This window comes from Sycon ciliatum, chromosome 5, assembly GCF_964019385.1.
Source record: "Sycon ciliatum chromosome 5, ocSycCili1.1, whole genome shotgun sequence".
NCBI classification, from domain to species: Eukaryota; Metazoa; Porifera; class Calcarea; order Leucosolenida; family Sycettidae; genus Sycon; species Sycon ciliatum.
The window spans coordinates 21,750,107-21,769,114 of record NC_088647.1 but is presented as its reverse complement, the minus strand read 5'-3'; the positions used below and the strand labels follow the sequence as shown (position 1 = coordinate 21,769,114).

The 19,008-nt window shown below is 49.3% G+C and overlaps 2 protein-coding genes across 2 annotated transcripts in view; one reads left to right on the top strand and one right to left on the bottom strand.

The window, feature by feature from the left end:
- Positions 1-19,008, top strand: part of LOC135818042 (uncharacterized) — a 167,121-nt gene that overhangs the window by 60,867 nt on the left and 87,246 nt on the right. The window lies entirely within an intron of this gene.
- LOC135818041 (uncharacterized) lies at positions 2,427-6,556 on the bottom strand. Its single transcript, XM_065331363.1, has 2 exons — positions 5,306-6,556; positions 2,427-5,080 (listed from the first exon to the last, which is right to left on the bottom strand). Exons 1-2 carry the CDS (start codon positions 6,528-6,530, stop codon positions 2,586-2,588), a joined length of 3,720 nt encoding a protein of 1,239 aa, XP_065187435.1. The 5' UTR covers positions 6,531-6,556; the 3' UTR covers positions 2,427-2,585.

The following is a 19,008-nucleotide window of genomic DNA, read 5'->3' as shown; positions in this document are numbered from 1 at the left end:
CGCCCACACAGAGTTGGACAGGAGCTGTTACTCTCAGCACATCACTTTCCACTACTGACATCACGGCGCGACCAATGATACGCCGGTACACTTCGCCCACAGCGATGGGGCGCACGCCAGGTTTCTTATCGAGGGGTATTAGGCGAGCGGATGTAAATCCAATCATCGCGCAACCGGCAAGGCGCTCGGTACATCATCATCATCATCATCATCATTGCTAGTCGATGCTCGCAATGCCTTCAATAGCTTGAATCGCCGCGCTGCATTGCACAATATTGCTCGAGTATGCCCCCCGCTAGCACAAATAACATTGAATACTTACCAAGACCCTGCATCCCTCTTTGTGCGTGGTGGCCAGCCTTTATTGTCACAGGAGGGCACAACCCAGGGTGACCCTCTTGCGATGGCCATTTATGCCACGGCTCTCACCCCTCTCGTCAAGTCAGTCGGAACCAATGTTGCAGATGTGTGCCAGGGATGGTTTGCAGATGACTCGGCAGCTGCCGGAGGGCTCTCCCCATTGCGAAAGTGGTACAACCTCCTTAAGGAGGAGGGCCAAAAATACGGCTACAACATCAACGAAACAAAAACGCAACTACTCGTCAAGCCTGGCTTTGAGTCCTTGGCTGCCGAGACTTTTGGTGACACAACTATCCACGTCAAGTCTCGTGGCGTACAGTATCTGGGCGCTGCTATCGGGACTGAGGCATTCCTCGGAGAATTCAAAGAGACAAAAGTAGAAGAGTGGGTGAAACATACAGAGATTTTAGCAAATTATGCCGCATCAGAGCCGCATGCAGCATACTCTGCGTTGACCCATGGCTTAGTCAACAGATGGAACTATGTGTTTCGAACTATGGCTGTTTCTGCGGAGGACTTGGCGCCGTTGGAGCGGGAGCTTCACTCCTCACTTCTACCGGAGCTCGTGGGACAACCGAGCGTGCCTCTGAAAGACATTGATATTCTAAAGCTCCCGACACGGGATGGTGGGATGGCCCTTCCGGACCTCACGACTCGACCACGGTTTGAGCACCAGGGCTCCAAGCAAGTGTCCGGACCTATGGTGAAGGAGGTTCTGGGCGATTTCGCTAAGGATAGCGATCCAATTTCTCTCGCTGGAGATGTGCCGGCTTCTGCAGATACTGCTGACCGTGGTGGAGCGTCTCCCACTCCCACGAAGACGGCAACGGAGGTGCAGCCGCGGGAGGTCGCTGGCAACTCAAACCCTGGACCGGATGTGGCTGCTGATGTTGCTGGTGCTGGTACCCCCTTTCAGAGGATGATCGATGAAATGCGTCACAAAAAGCGTGTCGTCCACACCGAAAACCGGGAGCGCGCAAAGGCAGCCGGGAACAAAATAGTGGACACGAGCGATGAGATGACGAAGCGACGAATAGAAGAACACACGGAGAAAGGATCATCCTCATGGCTGAGCGTGCTGCCCCTGGCGGAGCATGGCTTTCGTCTCACCAAGCGTGACTTCCGGGATGCTCTGGCATTGAGATATGCATGGCCGCTAGCCAATACACCAGCAACCTGTGTGTGTGGTGAGCTGTTCTCAGTTGAGCATCAGCTATGTTGCGCCAGGGGCGGCTTCCCGACACTTCGTCATAACGAGATACGTGACCTGCTGGCGAGGGAATTGACTGAAGTCTGCACTGCCGTTTCGACAGAACCAGCGCTGCAACCTCTTTCTGGTGAGAGGTTTCCTCTTCGGTCAACGAACCGCCGAGAGGATGCGCGCCTGGACATAGCCGCTCGAGGGTTTTGGACCCGTGGGGAGGAAGCTTTTTTTGATGTAAGGGTATTTTGCCCAGATGCTCCTTCCTACGGGTCCAGAACCCTTCCTGCATTGTACCAGCAGCACGAGCGGCGTAAGTGGAACGAATATGGGCCAAGAGTCACAAATGTAGAAAGAGCCGCTTTCACACCTCTCGTGTTCTCTGTGCATGGTGGTTGTGGGAGGCTGTGCAATGTGTTCCTCAAGAGACTGTGCCAGATGCAGGCCGAGTCATCGGGATCTCACTATTCCCAGGTCATTGGTTTACTCCGCTGTCGGCTGTCTTTTGCTTTGCTGCGTGCTGCTGTGTTGTGCATACGTGGGGCTCGGTCACGGTACCACCATCCGGCGAGATGTTTTCATGATGTCTCGATTGCCGTGGCCGAGTCAGGTCTAGTTTGTTAAGTATCGTGCTGTGTCCTGACTGTGCATGCGGGATTGGTATGGCGCTTACCCTTTTGTTGCTGTTTTGTTGCTTTCATGCCTTTAAGCATGTAATTGTGTTCAATTGTTGTATTTCATGGAAAAACGATCTTTGCGTTGGATTCATTTAAACTATTATTTGTGTAGGGTTCCACTCCTTCATCTTGGGAAATTGTGTTTTGTTTGCCCAAAGAAGTGGCTTCATCATCATCAAAAAAAAAAAAAAAAAAAAAAAAAAAAAAATCATCATCATCATCATCATCATCATCATCATCATCATCATCATCAAGATCAAGATCAGTAACTCATTAGACAAATGGAATTGATATGGTACAGGGTGTGACTAATGATAATTGTGATTGTCAACCACAACCATCATTGTTCAGTCATCCAGCAGTGCGATGCGGTGGTGTCCATGTGCAAGTGTGCTGACACCGTCCGCTCGGATGTATCGTTTGCTGTCGAACGGCGACAAAGAAGACTTGGTCATCGTCTCGGTGAAGATACGATGCGAATGGCTGCGCAGGGTGGTCATTGCGTGTGACATCCTCGTCCTGTCGACCAGACACTGACGGTAGTCCGCGATCGTGAATCTTCTCGTCACCGCTCTCTTGACGCCCTTTGCACGCTGACCACTCTCCTCGCCATCGTACGCGTACATTTTGGACCTGAGCGCCACGAACTCTGTCATGAGCTTCCCTCCGAGCTCGTCCTTAAATTTACCTACAACCTTCTTGTTACTCTCGCTGTACAGAGGACTGTCGGGGCTAAAGTTGCTGGTGTCGTACTGATCGGCCATACTCTTCATGTCCGCATAGAGGTCCTCCGTGCGGAACAGCAGCACCAGCGAGTCCGTGTCTGTGTACAGCAGGCTCATGCGGTCTCCGTAGCGTGGCTGGAGCTCGTCATAGTAAAATCTGTACATCAGCTCCTTGCTCAGCTCCAGGATGCTCATGCCAACGTACACCGGCTTGTTCAGGTGGACCGCAAGCTTCCTGTTCTCGACGCCCACAAGCCCGTTGTCGAAGAGGACATGGCGGACGTAGGTGGACTTGGCCACGGCTGTGAGAATGGTATCTTCCTCGTCTTCCACACGCAGCAGTCTAATGGAGATTCTTCTCCTCACATTCTCCATTGTCTTCCCAAACACAGCGTTATTCATGAGTTTAAAGAAGTCCTTCTCGAAATCGTTCTTCGCCTTCTTCCGAAGCTCCGTGTTCAGCTGGATGTAGGGCTTCATCCACGGAGCTTGGCGGAAACTGAGCGCGCGGTGTACAGCATCGATCCTCAGACCTAGACGACTGTACAGCCTGAGGTTACGGTAGTGTGCTACGTAGCGCTGCTTTGGCATGAGGTTCGGGACCAGTTTCGGAGCACTCAGTCCGGAGACAGGATCTGCTGCAATCAAGTCGCGCTGGTATGGCGACATCATACTCTCGGTGATGGTTACACGCTCCGGTGCGGGCGGGTAGTCGTTCAGGCGATCGTGGAACTCTGTGGGCACTGACAGATCACACTCCACCATGTACCCAGTGTCTGCGTCATCTGGCTGGGTGAGGATCTTCTGCAGGAGTTCGTCACTGGGGGCACACCACTGGAATTTGGATGTCGGCAAGTGCTGCGACATGGCCCAGCCGTACAGGTTGTTCGCGTCGAGGTATTGAAGATATGTTGACGCCTGCTCAGGGTCGTGTGAGCTCATGTACTTGTTGTTCGCCCTGGCGTGGCGGTGTGACGCCATTGTAACACCGCCACGAAGACCGCGCTCGACGAACAGATGCATGTCCACGTCGTCCAGCAGAGTGAGCGAGATTCCTGTATGTTTCAGAAGGGCGTCCCACGCGAATCCAGGCAGGGTGTAGTAGTGTGTCGGGTCCAAATCGTACGTGGCCATTGCAGTGCATCTAAATTTCTCAAACACATCTGCAAGAAGGTGCACATCGGTCTTCAGGTAGAGATCATGGTAGTCGCCCATGTCGCTGCAGCCGAATGCAGTCCACACACGCTGGGCATGGCAGTAGTCCTCATCGCTGATGTGGCACTCTGAGAGGCGTGAGTAAAAGTCTTCCTTTGCAGGAAGACCAGTCTCGGAAAACCTAGCGCTGCTGTTCATGTATTCGTAGGGATAGACACCTTTGCGATGCAGGAGATCCAGCAGGGTATTGCTAGACGAGCCTGGTGCACTGCTGCTGCTGCTGCTGGTGCTGCTGGTGGTGCTGCTGGTGGTGCTGCTGGTGGTGCTGCTGCTGGTGGTGCTGCTGCTGCTGCTGCTGCCCGTGGCGTTGCTACCCGTGACGTTGCTGCCCGTGGCGTTGTTGCTGTACGACGAAGCCAGGGACTTGAGGTGAAAGAACGAGTCGCGAGGCGTGTTGCTCACTAGCTTGTCCAGCGATGCGTTCAGGAAGGAAAGACTGTCAATGAATCTGAATCTCCCCCACGAGAATGACACATACCGCTCCATATTGTTGGGTATGACAGTAACACGCCCCTTCACCTTGCGTCGACGCCGTCCTTGTCTGTCAATGTACTCCTCAGTGTTCATGGACGTGAGGCCGATGCTGGATATCAGGAGATGTCCATCATACCCTTTCAGGTTGTGAAATACAACGGGGATGGGATGGTGCTCTGGCACGATGCGGAACTTCAAATTGCAGGCGTTGTGTGCAGCTCCTCTGTACAGTCCGGTGAGGTGGTCGTGGTCGCGCACTCGATCAGCACCCTTCAGTTTCTTGCCACAGATCCAGCACTCTGTGGCATTGCGGAACTGCACCTCTTCATCATCCGTGATGATGATAGGACGTATGTTCTTCAGGTCTTCCTCTATGCGCTCTTCCTCCTTGGAGAGCTCTTCGAAAAGCTTTTCAATCGGATCATCTCCTACATATACAAAAGTAGAAACAACAACAAATTATTCATCACTCTTTCCTTTTTTTTTTCATAAAATATTATCTCTCTTATTGACCACTGGATATTGTGAGAATAAAGATTTAACGACTGGGTATACGATTAACGCTGATATTTCACATTTACACACACACACACACACACACACACACACACACATTGAGCAGTACATTTAATTAGTTATGCTGAAGGACTCACCTCTGAACGTGAAAGTGTTCTTCAGTACACCATCAGAGCGTACGACGACATACGATACTGCACATGGTACGTGTTCAGCTTCACGAACAGTTTGCTTCCCATGGCGCTCTGGAGACGTTGCTTTCAGCAGACACTCAGTATCGGCATAGATCACATACGGCATTTTCATCTTCCGCTGTATCTCCGTGAACTTGAGCTGCTCGTCTGCTTTTGGCATCTGGACTGTCGCTGCCTTCACATCGCTGCAGTATAGTTGATGCTTCTTCAGAGTGGCATCGCTGCGATGTGCGGAGAGGCATCGCATGCAGAAGTACCTCTTGTGTTGGGACTTTGTCTGGCTGGCACATAGAGCGCTAAAGTTCTTTATCCAACAGTAATGGCTAAGGAGATCATCTTGCAGGATCAGGAGATTTATTGCATTGTCACTACCTGATAACTTTATGGGAATGATGTGGTTTTCTTCAAATGCAAACACGTTGATGTTTAGCGAGTTGGCCTTCTCCACCCTGTACACATCATCTATGGTTGCAGGGAACTCTACACCGTCAAAGTTGAGACTCTGCGCATACTGCGCATACTTGCTCACACGTTCTGCATGTTGCACAGCTGGATGCAGGGCAGACAGAAGAGCCCACTTCAGACACTGCTCGTCGTCATTCTTCACATTGATGATGGCCTTTGACGAAGCTAACTTTTTAGGTAGAGGAAGGTACGACGACATGCGCATTGGACGATACTTGCAAATATCAAGATGTGCAGTTTTCACATTACTCACAGCCCAGCCTGAACCACCTTGCACCCAAGCGTCCACCTTTGCAGTGATCCCGTCGAAGGCGGCGGTTAGTAGACCTGGAATGTTGCTCACGTTCAACACAGTCATAGGCCGGCTTCGGAAAAATGGAGAGGCGTAGACGATTGCACCTGCGGCATTGGGCTTCTCTACAGTGACACAAAGAACCAGTACAGCTTTGAACTGCTGGATGCCTAGCTCGTGCACCATTGTTTCATACAGATCTGGCGATAGATCGTTGAGAACACCAAGAACGTCCTTCTGCTCGTCTAGGAAACTGGCTCTATACTCTCTCAAGAATCCGCGAGGAGCTGTACGAGTCAAAGTAAGTGCGGATTCTTTTCTCAATTTTGGGGGTGAAGAGCTGTCATCCTCACCAACTCCCACATCACTATCACCACCGCCGCCGCCGCTTGAACTATGCATCCGCTTCATGTTTCAAAGGAGTAGCGGTAGCACTGTTTCACCAACATGTGATACAGTTGCGGGTGTGAGCTGCGGTTTATATACTGTGTGGAGTGTGCAATGAGAGTTGGTAGAATGCAGTACAGAGTGCATGCTATTGACAGGTTCTTTTTGCATCGATGTTCGAGATGTTTCTTTGTAATACAAATACCGCCGGCTATTGACATGTTCTTTTTGCATCGATGTTCGAGATGTTTCTTTGTAATACAAATACCGCCGCTAAAAGTGCTTTCAACCCTATCAACTTACATGTCTGATCTATTGGTAAGAAATGCATTGTGTTTTTTCAGTTGTACCTCCACTACCTACCATTACAATTGAAATTGAAATTTACGTTCCAGAACTTTCGACGGGTGCGATCTTCGAGATGTTTCTGTGACATACAATTACCGCTGCGAAAGGTGCTTTCAGCCGTATCAACCTACATGTCTGATCAATTGGTGGGAAATGCATTGTGTTTTTCAGTTGTACCTCCACTACGTACACTGAATTCCCATTTGGAAAAAGTGTGGATGCCGGTACCATTGTGCCGCTTGGGTTATACATTCTAGTTGGATACCCTGCAGATGCTGCAGAGCGCGGGACAAAGGAGATACGCTACTGGATGTCACACAGTCAAACACCCAGGAAGAACAAGTGCACGCTGTCATTCACTTCCAACCCACTCCATGCCAATCAAGCCGTACTGAGAATGGACGATACCATCACAGGCGTGTACAGAAACTACAACATTTATGATTCATTCCGTTTTCTTTACCAAGTGTATTGATAAATTATAATAAAATGTTTTTAATGAATAACGTCATGTATTATGATGATGATTTGAGTGTGTGTGTGTGTGTGTGTGTGTGTGTGTTCTAATTAGCCTGGGAATACCTAGAAGTTTCCAGAACACATTCCCAGACAGTGACTCTTATCAACAACCACACCCACCACTTTAAAAGCAATTATGACGCCGAGAGGCACTTCAAACACCACTTAATCATTAATCCAATTAAATATGACACCTGGCCCACTTCAAAACCACTTCAGATCTCAAGTGGCCACTTCATTACCACTTATCCAATTAAAAGGTCAAGTGGCCACTTAATTAACAACCGCAAAGTTCAAGTACCCATTCATAAGGTCAAGTGGGTTCAACCCTTGGCCCAGGCCCGGCTCGGTCACTACTACTACTGTATGCAGCGTTTTGCGGACTACCCGTCACTATCTCGTTCGCGCCGGGATACCTGATAACGGCGAATTCAATCTCATCTTCTGCTACAGCAGTACATGTAGATCTACTGTATCAACGTGAGAAAGAGCTTTGAAGGAGACGAGTTCGAGCATACAATAATGTATTGCCATGATTTCTACCCTACTTTTCATTGAAAACATGATGTGCATGACCTCCGAACCCTTTACTGAGTAGCATGCAGACCACGAGCACTACTCATGTGCATTGAACACAATAGTGTATCCTACAATGTACATGTACATACTAGAACTGTGCTGTCTGTACTGCAATACCATGTAGTTATGATCCTACCTCAGAAACGATGCCAAATTATCCTACAAATTTTAAACCACCAAATTATGCCGGCATAATTATGCCGGCATAATCCGCCGGTGTCTACATGTTGCAGCCTTTTCGGACGTGCATGCACGAGGAACTTCCTTCTTTGGAACTGCTTCTTTCATGAGCTGTTTCGGATATTTCGTCTCCTGGCCTGGCTTATTTCGATGTCTCTACTGAGACCTCTTTTCACGGAATATTACTCAATGACAGGTGAGTAGACCAGTTCTCTTTGATTCATTTGCTTGTGTTGACTCTTTCATTTACGAAAATGGCTATGAAAAAGAGAAAAAAGTTCGTTTAAAAGACCATCGGCTAGTATAGTATGGTAGTGTGTGTGACAGGCGAAGGATGCTGTCACATTGCTGTGACTGTTGCTGTAGTAGCTGACACTAGAATTGTAAATGTGAACTAGTATGAATAGAGAAAGAGCATAGAAGAGAGTGAAAGTTTGAGGTGTAAAGTGCTGACCTGAAACCCAGCATACAACTACACTAGACAGTAGTTGTGAATACATGTGTATGTGAGCAGTACAGTAGTCTACTTTGACCATTACGCATCCCACTATAAGCTCATGGATTGACTGATTCACTTACCCAACACCTCCATGTACTCGTGTGTTTGTGTAGAGTAGTGTGTATTGTGGAGATGGTAGTCATCAACAAGTTCACTGCATGCTAGATCTTTGTGATCTCTATCCTTACACAGTTAGAGACAGCAGTTGTAGAACGTCAGTACCGTTGCTCAGTCTCGTGCAATGCTATCACATGAGATGAGTGTACAGTGACTGGTGGAGTTAGTGGACAGTATAGCGTAACTTGTAGTTCCTTGCTCCTTTTCCTTTCCTTTAATTCTGACTACATTCTCGATCCGAGTGATAGAGATATCTGCTGGATTACGTTGTATTTCCAGTAAAATCTGCATTCCCAACCCAGTGTTTCTACTAACCATACAACATACTACCCCTACATGTTATCAGTACATGTATGCAAATCTAACACATATGAACACAAGCTTAAAGCATGCACTGCCCTGCGTCATCGGGGTCTCATTCTTACAAAGTGTAATTATGTGCTGTGCAAACGTAAGATCATCTGATAGGTATGCTATGAACTGTCTAGTCAATACCATGACAACCACACCATCAACCTCTCCATCACTCACTACCCTAGTCACCAGCACTATGTAGACATGGTAACCAATACAATCAGTTGCTAAGCAACAGCTGGTCATTACGATCATCAACCATCACTCATGCTGCAGGTATTCAGGTCAGTGTGTCCAAGACCAACAGCAAGCCTTCATGCTCATAATACCTGCATCTACAAACAGTCATGCTCTAATACCAAAGGTCAGCATTCATGCACTGAAACTCCCCAGCCGACAATCATGCTACCATTCTGCGCACCTAATATTCATACTCCGAAACTGTGAAGTCAACCGTCATTCTCCTACAAGTACATATAGGTAGTTACACACAGGCAGAATTCTTGCTACAGAACTGCGCAGTCCACAATCAAGCTCTTCTAGCCCCAGTAGCTTATACATTGTATACAATAGAGTAGAGGGTATGTCCGAAAGTGGTAACACTCATACATTACTATCCTAACCATTCTTGCTCCGTTACTCAAACAACACATCTACACATACAGGTTAAGATACAGTAAACATATAATTAGTAAAGTAGCTTATACATTGTATAAGCACTCATCAGACAGCATGATGTTAGACAACTGTGTATTATATATTATGCTCCGATACACAGACATCATTTCTGCTCCAATGCACACGCCACTGTACATCCAACATTCATGTTCCGATAATCAAAACCAACATTCATACCGCCATACCCAAACTGCAAGCATCCATGCTCCGATATACGCACAGAAAACATTGCAGCTCCAAGCCTGCCTGCAAGCACTTCCATTGCAAGTCACACAGTCACTGTCCCCATCATGTTCTACAGGTCACTGTAAGTGACAAAGACTGGCACAACACAATCATAATGTACATCAGTATACAATACACAGTCGTAGCCACTGCGGACAACAGTCATCAGTATACAATACACAGTCGTAGCCACTGTGGACAACAGTCATCAGTATACAATACACAGTCGTAGCCACTGCGGACAACAGTCATCAGTATACAATACACAGTCGTAGCCACTGCGGACAACAGTCATCAGTATACAATACACAGTCGTAGCCACTGACCACATCATGTCAGCAGAAACACTATATGAAAACATTAAAAGTCTCACACACACACACACACACACACACACACACACATCATTGACCATTTGACGCTCATCGCCGGAGGCGATGATAGGGATGCTACAGCAGAAGCCATAGCAACTTGTGCTGGGATTGCACCATTCAACAGCTTGCACACACACACACACACCCCTACACACACCACACACACACTGACACAAACCTCCCCACATACACACGCACGCACCCCCCCCCCCACACACACACTCACGCGCACACCCCCCCCCCCCCCCCACCATACACACACATGCATGCACACATGCTTACACTTGCTCACTGCCATAACCGGTCACGTGGGCCTACCCTTGGGAGAGGGGAGAGAGAGACTCAAAAGGAATCTTGGAACGATCACTCAATTGGCTATTGAACCGCGCAACGGCCCACACCTCCTGAAATCCCTAAAACTCTGGGTGGACTTGGAAATGATCCCACTTATGGGCTCACCACACCTCAGTAAGTGGGTGAGGACAAGGTGAAGAAAAAAGGATTGACGGCACCAGGATATACGTCCCGGGATCCAACTGCAGTTACCCCTGCCTCCGGTGAAGGTAATACTTGCTACTAGTGTGTGCGGCTAAATCAGAGTGGATCTGATAATAATTATTATAAGCTACACTAGCACCATTGCTTACACAAGAGTTGCTCTAGCCAGAAGTAGTCCATGGTTAACAGGTATGTATACTTCAAATAGAAAGTATATGAACCCTGAAACCAACACAGGTGACATGTACAACAATACACTTTCAAGCAGCCGAGCCCATTGCCATTGGCAACAGACCCAACACTATCTGGCATAAGTGTACCCACCAACCGAACTAGCTGCCACAAATATATACACACACAGATTAGTTGTACTTTCTAGCCATGTATAGAAACACGGACAAAAAGAAAATGTTCTCTTACCGGTAGATTCTATTCCAGGACTGCATACATGTACATCATTATCCTAATCACCCATTCCTGATCTCAAAACGGGGTTTTTCAAACAATACGACACGGAAAGAAAGAAGAAAACCAAAGATACAAGGGATGAAACTCGACGATGAAATCAAAATGAAAATTTGAAAAAAGCCTAATCCAAAGAAACTCAAGGCAAATGTAACAAGGTTGTGTAAAAGATTCAACTCAATCCCTAGACGAATGTTTTGAAAAGATGTGAAGTATGCATGGATGAAAAATAAATAGAAGTAAACAAAAAAAGGAAAACAATAGAAAACGCAACAGTAATCAGAAAAACAAGAGCAGCTACACAAAGTCACAATCCGACCAACAGCAGGCGCGTAACGCCGTATCGCAAAACTCGCAAACAAAGCAGCTAGAGTTTGCCGTACAATGTCCTCAAAACAGGATAATACGTATCGCAAAGTGCCTGCGTTCAACGTTACGTTCATCATATCCATGTGTCGATGCGTGGACTGGACTTGTACTCGTGCCGGGTAGGTCGACATTCTTCACATATGTTTTGTAGATAGGGTCCAGCGGATTCTGCCGGCAGAAAAATTGGCAGAATTCGGTACTTTTTCTGGTTAGTTTCATGCATGTTTGGTATGTGGATAAAGAAATGGAGCAGAATTCGAGGAATTGCCCGCCATAAGGTTTGTATGGTTCTGCCAATTTTTCTGCTTTTCGAGCAGAATCTGCCACCTTTTCGAGCAGAATCCGCCGGTCCCTATTTGTACTTGATCTACATGTATGTCTTACAGCGTCAACGACCTTTGCTGTAGTGGTGATGACTGATCGTGATACATGTATGTCAGTCTTGAAAATTGTTGTACATGCGGCCATTGTCTGTCACCTGCGTTCATTTGGTCAGCTGCAGTATCGAAAGAGTTCGGGTATCCAATCCATAAGTAAGTTGAGGGAATGGAAAGGGGAAAAGTCTGAAGACAAAATTGACTGTCGCGACCAGGAATCAAAACAGGGACCTTCGCTTGAGGCCAGCGATGCTACGGGTATGCATCGTGAGTATTCGAGAACAACGCATATGGCCGATTGGTTTGCAGGCCTGCCTGCGAATCATGAGGTCCCGAGTTCAAGACCGGCGCTGGTAGCAGGGAGCGTGTAAAAAGACTTTTTACGCGTGTTGAACTGCGCCGACACCCACGGTCAACTGGGTACTCACAGCTCGGAGTGAGAATAACAAGGATGCAGTTTACAGGGTTATGGGCCGTGACACGCCCGATTGGTTGAGAGACTAACCTCCTCTCCCCTGACTCACTTGTGAGGTCTGCAATCGCCACTAAAGTTAACAGGCATAGTGGTGGCCTGCGGATGCGAAGGCTAGTTTGTGTGTTTCTGAACATTCAAGCGATGCCGACGCGGATACCGCGAATATTATATTATTATTTGAGAACATCGAAAATGGACAGCGGACAACTAATTACTTACTGGGAAGGAAAACAACGGGTAAATAAAGCCTGTAGCTTTGCTAACCGTAAAACAGCAGTGTGCCCGGAGCGAGGGGAGCTGAGTGTGAACGCGAAGCAGGGAGTAGACCGGAGCGAGTGGAGCTGAGTGTGAACGTGAAGCAGGGAGTAGACCGGAGCGAGGGGAGCTGAGTGTGAACGTGAAGCAGGGAGTAGACCGGAGCGAGGGGAGCTGAGTGTGAACGTGAAGCAGGGAGTAGACCGGAGCGAGGGGAGCTGAGTGTGAACGTGAAGCAGGGAGTAGACGGGAGCGAGGGGAGCTGAGTGTGAATGTGAAGCAGGGAGTAGACCGGAGCGAGGGGAGCTGAGTGTGAACGTGGAGCAGAGAGTAGACCGGAGCGAGGGGAGCTGAGTGTGAACGTGAAGCATGGAGTAGACCGGAGCGACGGGAGCTGAGTGTGAACGTGAAGCAGGGAGTAGACCGGAGCGACGGGAGCTGAGTGTGAACGTGAAGCAGGGAGTAGACGGGAGCGAGGGGAGCTAAGTGTGAACGTGGAGCAGGGAGTAGACCGGAGCGAGGGGAGCTGAGTGTGAACGTGGAGCAGGGAGTAGACCGGAGCGAGGGGAGCTGAGTGTGAACGTGAAGCAGGGAGTAGACCGGAGCGACGGGAGCTGAGTGTGAACGTGAAGCAGGGAGTAGACCGGAGCGACGGGAGCTGAGTGTGAATGTGAAGCAGGGAGTAGACCGGAGCGAGGGGAGCTGAGTGTGAACGTGAAGCAGGGAGTAGACCGGAGCGAGGGGGGCTGAGTGTGAACGTGGAGCAGGGAGTAGACCGGAGCGAGGGGAGCTGAGTGTGAACGTGAAGCAGGGAGTAGACCGGAGCGACGGGAGCTGAGTGTGAACGTGAAGCAGGGAGTAGACCGGAGCGACGGGAGCTGAGTGTGAATGTGAAGCAGGGAGTAGACCGGAGCGAGGGGAGCTGAGTGTGAACGTGAAGCAGGGAGTAGACCGGAGCGAGGGGGGCTGAGTGGGAACGTGAAGCAGGGAGTAGACCGGAGCGAGGGGAGCTGAGTGTGAACGTGAAGCAGGGAGTAGCAAATACAGGTGTTTTACTGCTCCCTGGTGTGAAGTGACTACTTCAGTACACTGCGCTGTTTTTGGTCCAACTTGCTGCTCCCTGCCATTCGAGGAAAAGAAGCACGTTTGTTTGCAAGTCTAAATGTCGCAACCTCCTGCAAAATGTGTGTAAACAGCAGCTGATGGTACATGTAGTTCAAGATCAAAGGAGAATGATGTATAATGTACATGTAGTCTGCTGAATGAGACTCGTTTCTGAGTGCAGTTTACAGAAAAATTCAAAAATAAGGGGCTGGCTGAGCCAGTACTCAGTATCCTTGACCTTGGCTGCAAAAATGAAAATAGGGTGACTTTTGTACAGTACATGTATATGGCGTTACATGACCTTCTAAAGCAGTTTGAAAATGGCTACACTACGCCCCTGCAACTGCAACAAAAAAAGTCGGAGAATGGAAAACAAAACCTACCACAAATCGCACACAAGCACACCAAAATCTAAACAATCGTACCAGAAGCTAGTATGAAGCTACTCCAAAAGCTCCGAAAGGACTGAAAAAGCTCCAAAAGGACTCAAAAAGACACAGCAAGAAAAAATAGAGTCAAGGACAAGACATAATTCATTAATGTGGCCGGTGAGCTAAAGCACGACACTCCATGTCAAATTGGTGACGTTGGCTGGCACCGGATCCACCGCGTCGATAAGACGCCCGCAAACCCCGGAAGCAAGTTATCTGCCACCGCACGAGAGATAGACTGATCCTGTATCGTAAATAACGGATTATGTCGGCAAAGGGAACATCACGGTTTTTGTCGTGCAGCTGAGTCGAGAGGGCTTTCAGAAAAATGGTACTCTCTGGTGCACACTGCCCATTGGTGGCGAAAACTAACGGAGTGAAGGAACCCCGGTCCACCTGGTTAATCCGTTCAGAATATTGGGGCTTCTTCTGACGCTCGTGTTGGATGAGCTGACGTGCTACTTCTGGACTCGACAGCAAAGATGGCCTCGGGTAAGTTACCGGTAACCCATATATGGAAAAAGGGCATTTTGCTGCCTGGTCCAGAAGCCACGAACCCGAATATCAACACGAGCACCATCAGCCAAGTTACACACCAGATACTGCCTCACCCTGGAGCGGCATCACAGGAGGTTCCACCTCCACGTCACACGCGACACCAGTCAGGGGCATCAGCAAACAGGTCCCTCCACTCATTGAGCCGCTGCGTGGGGTAACCCCCACTGGCGCAATATCTCGCAATATCTCGCCGATGACACTGACGCAATCTTACTCATCGATGCATCTAATCAACACGAAGGCCGCCTTGCATAATATCGCACGTGTGTGTCCACCGATGGAAAAAATGTCGTAATACATATTATTATTATTATACGCATTCCCGCGTTGAAGTGTAGCAGCAGTATGCTGCGTCCACAGCTTCGCTTATGCAGAATGGCTTGGGTGAGAGGAGAGGGGAGAGAAAGCAACAAGGCAACCAACATCTATGAAATTGGTCACAATAACATGAAGAGAACCAACCTACATAATGCATGATTGCACAAGAATGGAGACGACCAAATATAATGGCTATAATCATTGTGCCACAAAACCGGTACACAGGAGATCTGACGAAAATGTAACGAAACATAAAACTCAGTTACTCAATACAGGTTCCACTAAATTACAAGAGAACAACGCTACAACGTTAGAATTGCCGCTAAATTATCGCAAGTGTAGAGAACGAGTCCAATACAAATGAAAACCATGAACAGACTGTCCCGAAGTTATTTTGAGAACAAATTGTACTACATGACTGTACTTGCTGATACTGACGCTGACGGAACACGAATTTGAGTTGAATACTCACGAAGTCTTGTACATGCACATCATTATGCGCCGGTGTTGTGGAGTAAGCAGGTACGTCAGTCACCAATCCAGCTTCAGCTCCACGCTCGCTTCAGCAGAATGTTGCCCGCGTTTGCTTTGCCTCCACACGGATAGACGACCAGCGCAGAGTCCCGCAGCTCCGTGGCCGTAAGGTCTTGATATTCGCCGTTAGCGCCGTCACGGCAAGTCTCAGTCCACCTCTCACACCAAGCCGCCCTATAAAAATCTTTCTCTCTCCATTGGAGTGCTCCCCAGTTGCGCGAGGAGACTAGAGAAATTCCTCCAATCTCTTCGATGGATTTCGTAATACATATGGTGCGGATATTCCACTTTTTCTTCCTGGTGGCGAAGTATTGTACTCGCGCGAGGGAACCCGGCGCTAGTGTCCCTAGCAACGGTTGTGCCCACTGATATTAGTGACCACAGCGCTGTGGAAGCCTTTATTCAGCTTGCCGTTGACGTTCCACCCGCGTCATCCACGACGTCGCGGCTGACCAGGAATATACGTGGCGTTGACATTAACTCTTTTCGGCAAGATATCCTTGAGGCTTCTCTACATGATTTTTCGGATCACAATGATGTAAATCACATGTGGAAAGAGTGGCACACTAAGTTCCTGTACGTTTTGGACAAGCATGCCCCGCTGCACAACTCTAAGCCTTCCCGGAGGGCGATACCTCCCTGGTCTGACAGAGAGCTGCACCAGCTCGAACAGCGTAAACGGCGGCTGCACAGCCGTTGGCGGAAGGATAGGACAAACGGCACACTGTATGCAGAGTTTAAACAAGCACGTAGCACTGCTCGGAACGCGTATCGGCGCAAGCGAAACGAGTACTTCTCCCGTCAGTGCGAAGAAAATGTGGCCAACCCTAGGAAGTCTTGGGCCATTCTAAATGCAGTCACTGGGCGTTCACGTCGCCGCCAAGATCCTAGTTGTAGCATCAGCGAGGTGGCCGACACGTTCCACTCCATTGTCACCGATCCCAACCGTCCTGAACAACTCTGTACCCCGCACGGTCCCGCTGGACCCGTCTCCTTGACCGAACTTGATCCTGTGACTCCTGCTGACGTCCGACGTCTCCTTGAGAAGTTGGATGCGCGGAAAGCCACAGGTAGTGACGGCATACCGGGCTCTCTGCTACAGCAGTGTGCTGACTTGCTTTCATATTCTCTTGCTGTGCTGTTCTGCACCTCGCTGAGGACTGGAACCATTCCATCCGCATTTAAATTGGCGTCTGTCGTGCCACTGTACAAGGCCGGTGACCCATCAGTCCCCACCAACTATAGGCCTGTATCCCTTCTCCCAATAGTGTCCAAGTTGCTGGAGAGGGTAGTGCAACACCAGTTAGTTCGTCATTTGGACTTGACCCAGGCATTACCCGAAACACAATTTGCCTTCCGCAAGAAATGTTCCACGGAAGACGCCCTCTGTGTGCTGACTGATAATCTGCAGAAGGCGAGAGACAGTGGCAAGACCACAGGGCTGTGCCTATTAGACATGTCGAAGGCTTTTGATAAAGTGCACCACGACAAGTTAATTCAAGACCTCCTTGCGGTTGGAATTTCTGGAAAAGCCCTTAGTTGGTTCGTCGACTACTTGTCCGGCCGCAAGCAGCAGATCCTCATCTCGCCTTCAACCAGCCCTGCTCTGGCTTGCACCTGCGGAGTGCCCCAAGGCTCTGTTCTCGGCCCTGTCCTCTTCAGTATATACACACGCGATGTTCCTTTGGTTTCCTCGCCTGTGCCAAGTGTACAATTTGCAGACGACATAGCCCTGTACGACTCCCAGGCCTCAGCGGCGGAAGCGTCCAGGACCCTCACCACAGCGGCAACTGCTCTGGCCGGTTGGCTGAAGTCCCGAGGCCTTATCTTGAACGCCACCAAGAGCCAGGTTCTGACTATCTCTCCCCAGCAGCATGTACAGGAAGTAACAGTCAAAAGCGGCGACTGTCTCCTCCCCTCAGCGTCTTCTGCGCGCTACCTCGGCGTTCAACTTGACAATCGCCTAGATTGGGACACCCATGTAAACTATGTGGTCACCAAGGTTGCCAAGAAAATTGGCGCCTTGTGGCGGGCACGCCGAAGCCTATCAAGACGCTCTCGTCAGGTGTATGTGAAGGCGGTCATAATGCCCGACCTGCTTTATGGCTCCTGCTGTTTTTCAGCCGCAATGCGAGAGGGTCAACTGAAACGACTGCAAACCACGCAAAACAGAGCCATCCGCTGTATCGATGGCAACCCGCCCCGGACAGCCATGCAGCCGCTGCTCACTGCTCACTCCCTGTACCGTGTCAGCGAGCTCTACAGGCAGAAAATATTGATCACCATCTGGCGGTGCATCAACGCCCGCACCAGCCCTGTGCTCGCCCAGCTTCTGACCCCGGCACAAGGCACCCCTACCCGCCATCAGCAGTCAAATGGCCTACTAAGCCAGGCAAACCGTAGCCGCCGCGGTCAGCGGAGATTTTCTGTTGCTGGTGCTCTGCTGTGGAACGCTCTCCCTGGTGAGGTCCGCACAATTACCCGGCTACCTGAGTTTAAGCATGCATGTGTACCATACGCCTGTAGGGAGTAGTTCGAGTTGCTGCTGATTGCTCTGCTCTCCCTCCCCGTGCAGTTCAGTAACCCGCACGTAGTATCACAGATACATCGTATTCTCTCTCTCCCCCCGTTTACCCGCAGTTATTAGTATCCTATTCTCTTACTATGTGCTTCCATAGCTTTTACTATGTTCTTCCATAGCCACTTCTAGGCTAAGCCTTCGCCGTCATTTTATTGGGTCGTCATCCCGTTTGAATGTGCGAAGTGAAATAAAAACCAACCAACCAAAACCAACTTGTCAGAGGGAGACCCTTTGGCCGTGGCCATGTTTGCTCTTGCGGTGACTCCTATGATTATTTTGTAAACTCCGTGAGCAGCACCCTGATGTAAACCAATGCTGGTACGCGGATGACGGCGAGTATGGTGGTAGATTGGCCGCCGTGCATTCGTTTTGGAAATCCATCGAAGAGATAGGCCCGAAGTATGGACATTACCCTAATGCAGCTAAGACAGTTCTGCTGGTGAAACCCACCCTGGAGTCTGAAGCCCAAGAGCTGTTCGACCCTACGGGTATACGTGTGCTGACCAATGGTGTTCGCTATCTTGGTGGGGCCATTGGTGAGATGGAATTCGTACAGGAGAGCCTGTGTCGTCATGTTTCCGTATGGTGCAGGGAGGTCGGTACTCTCTCCACTCTGGCGGAAACTCAGCCACATGCTGCTTGTTCTGTCTTCTCCCGCGGACTG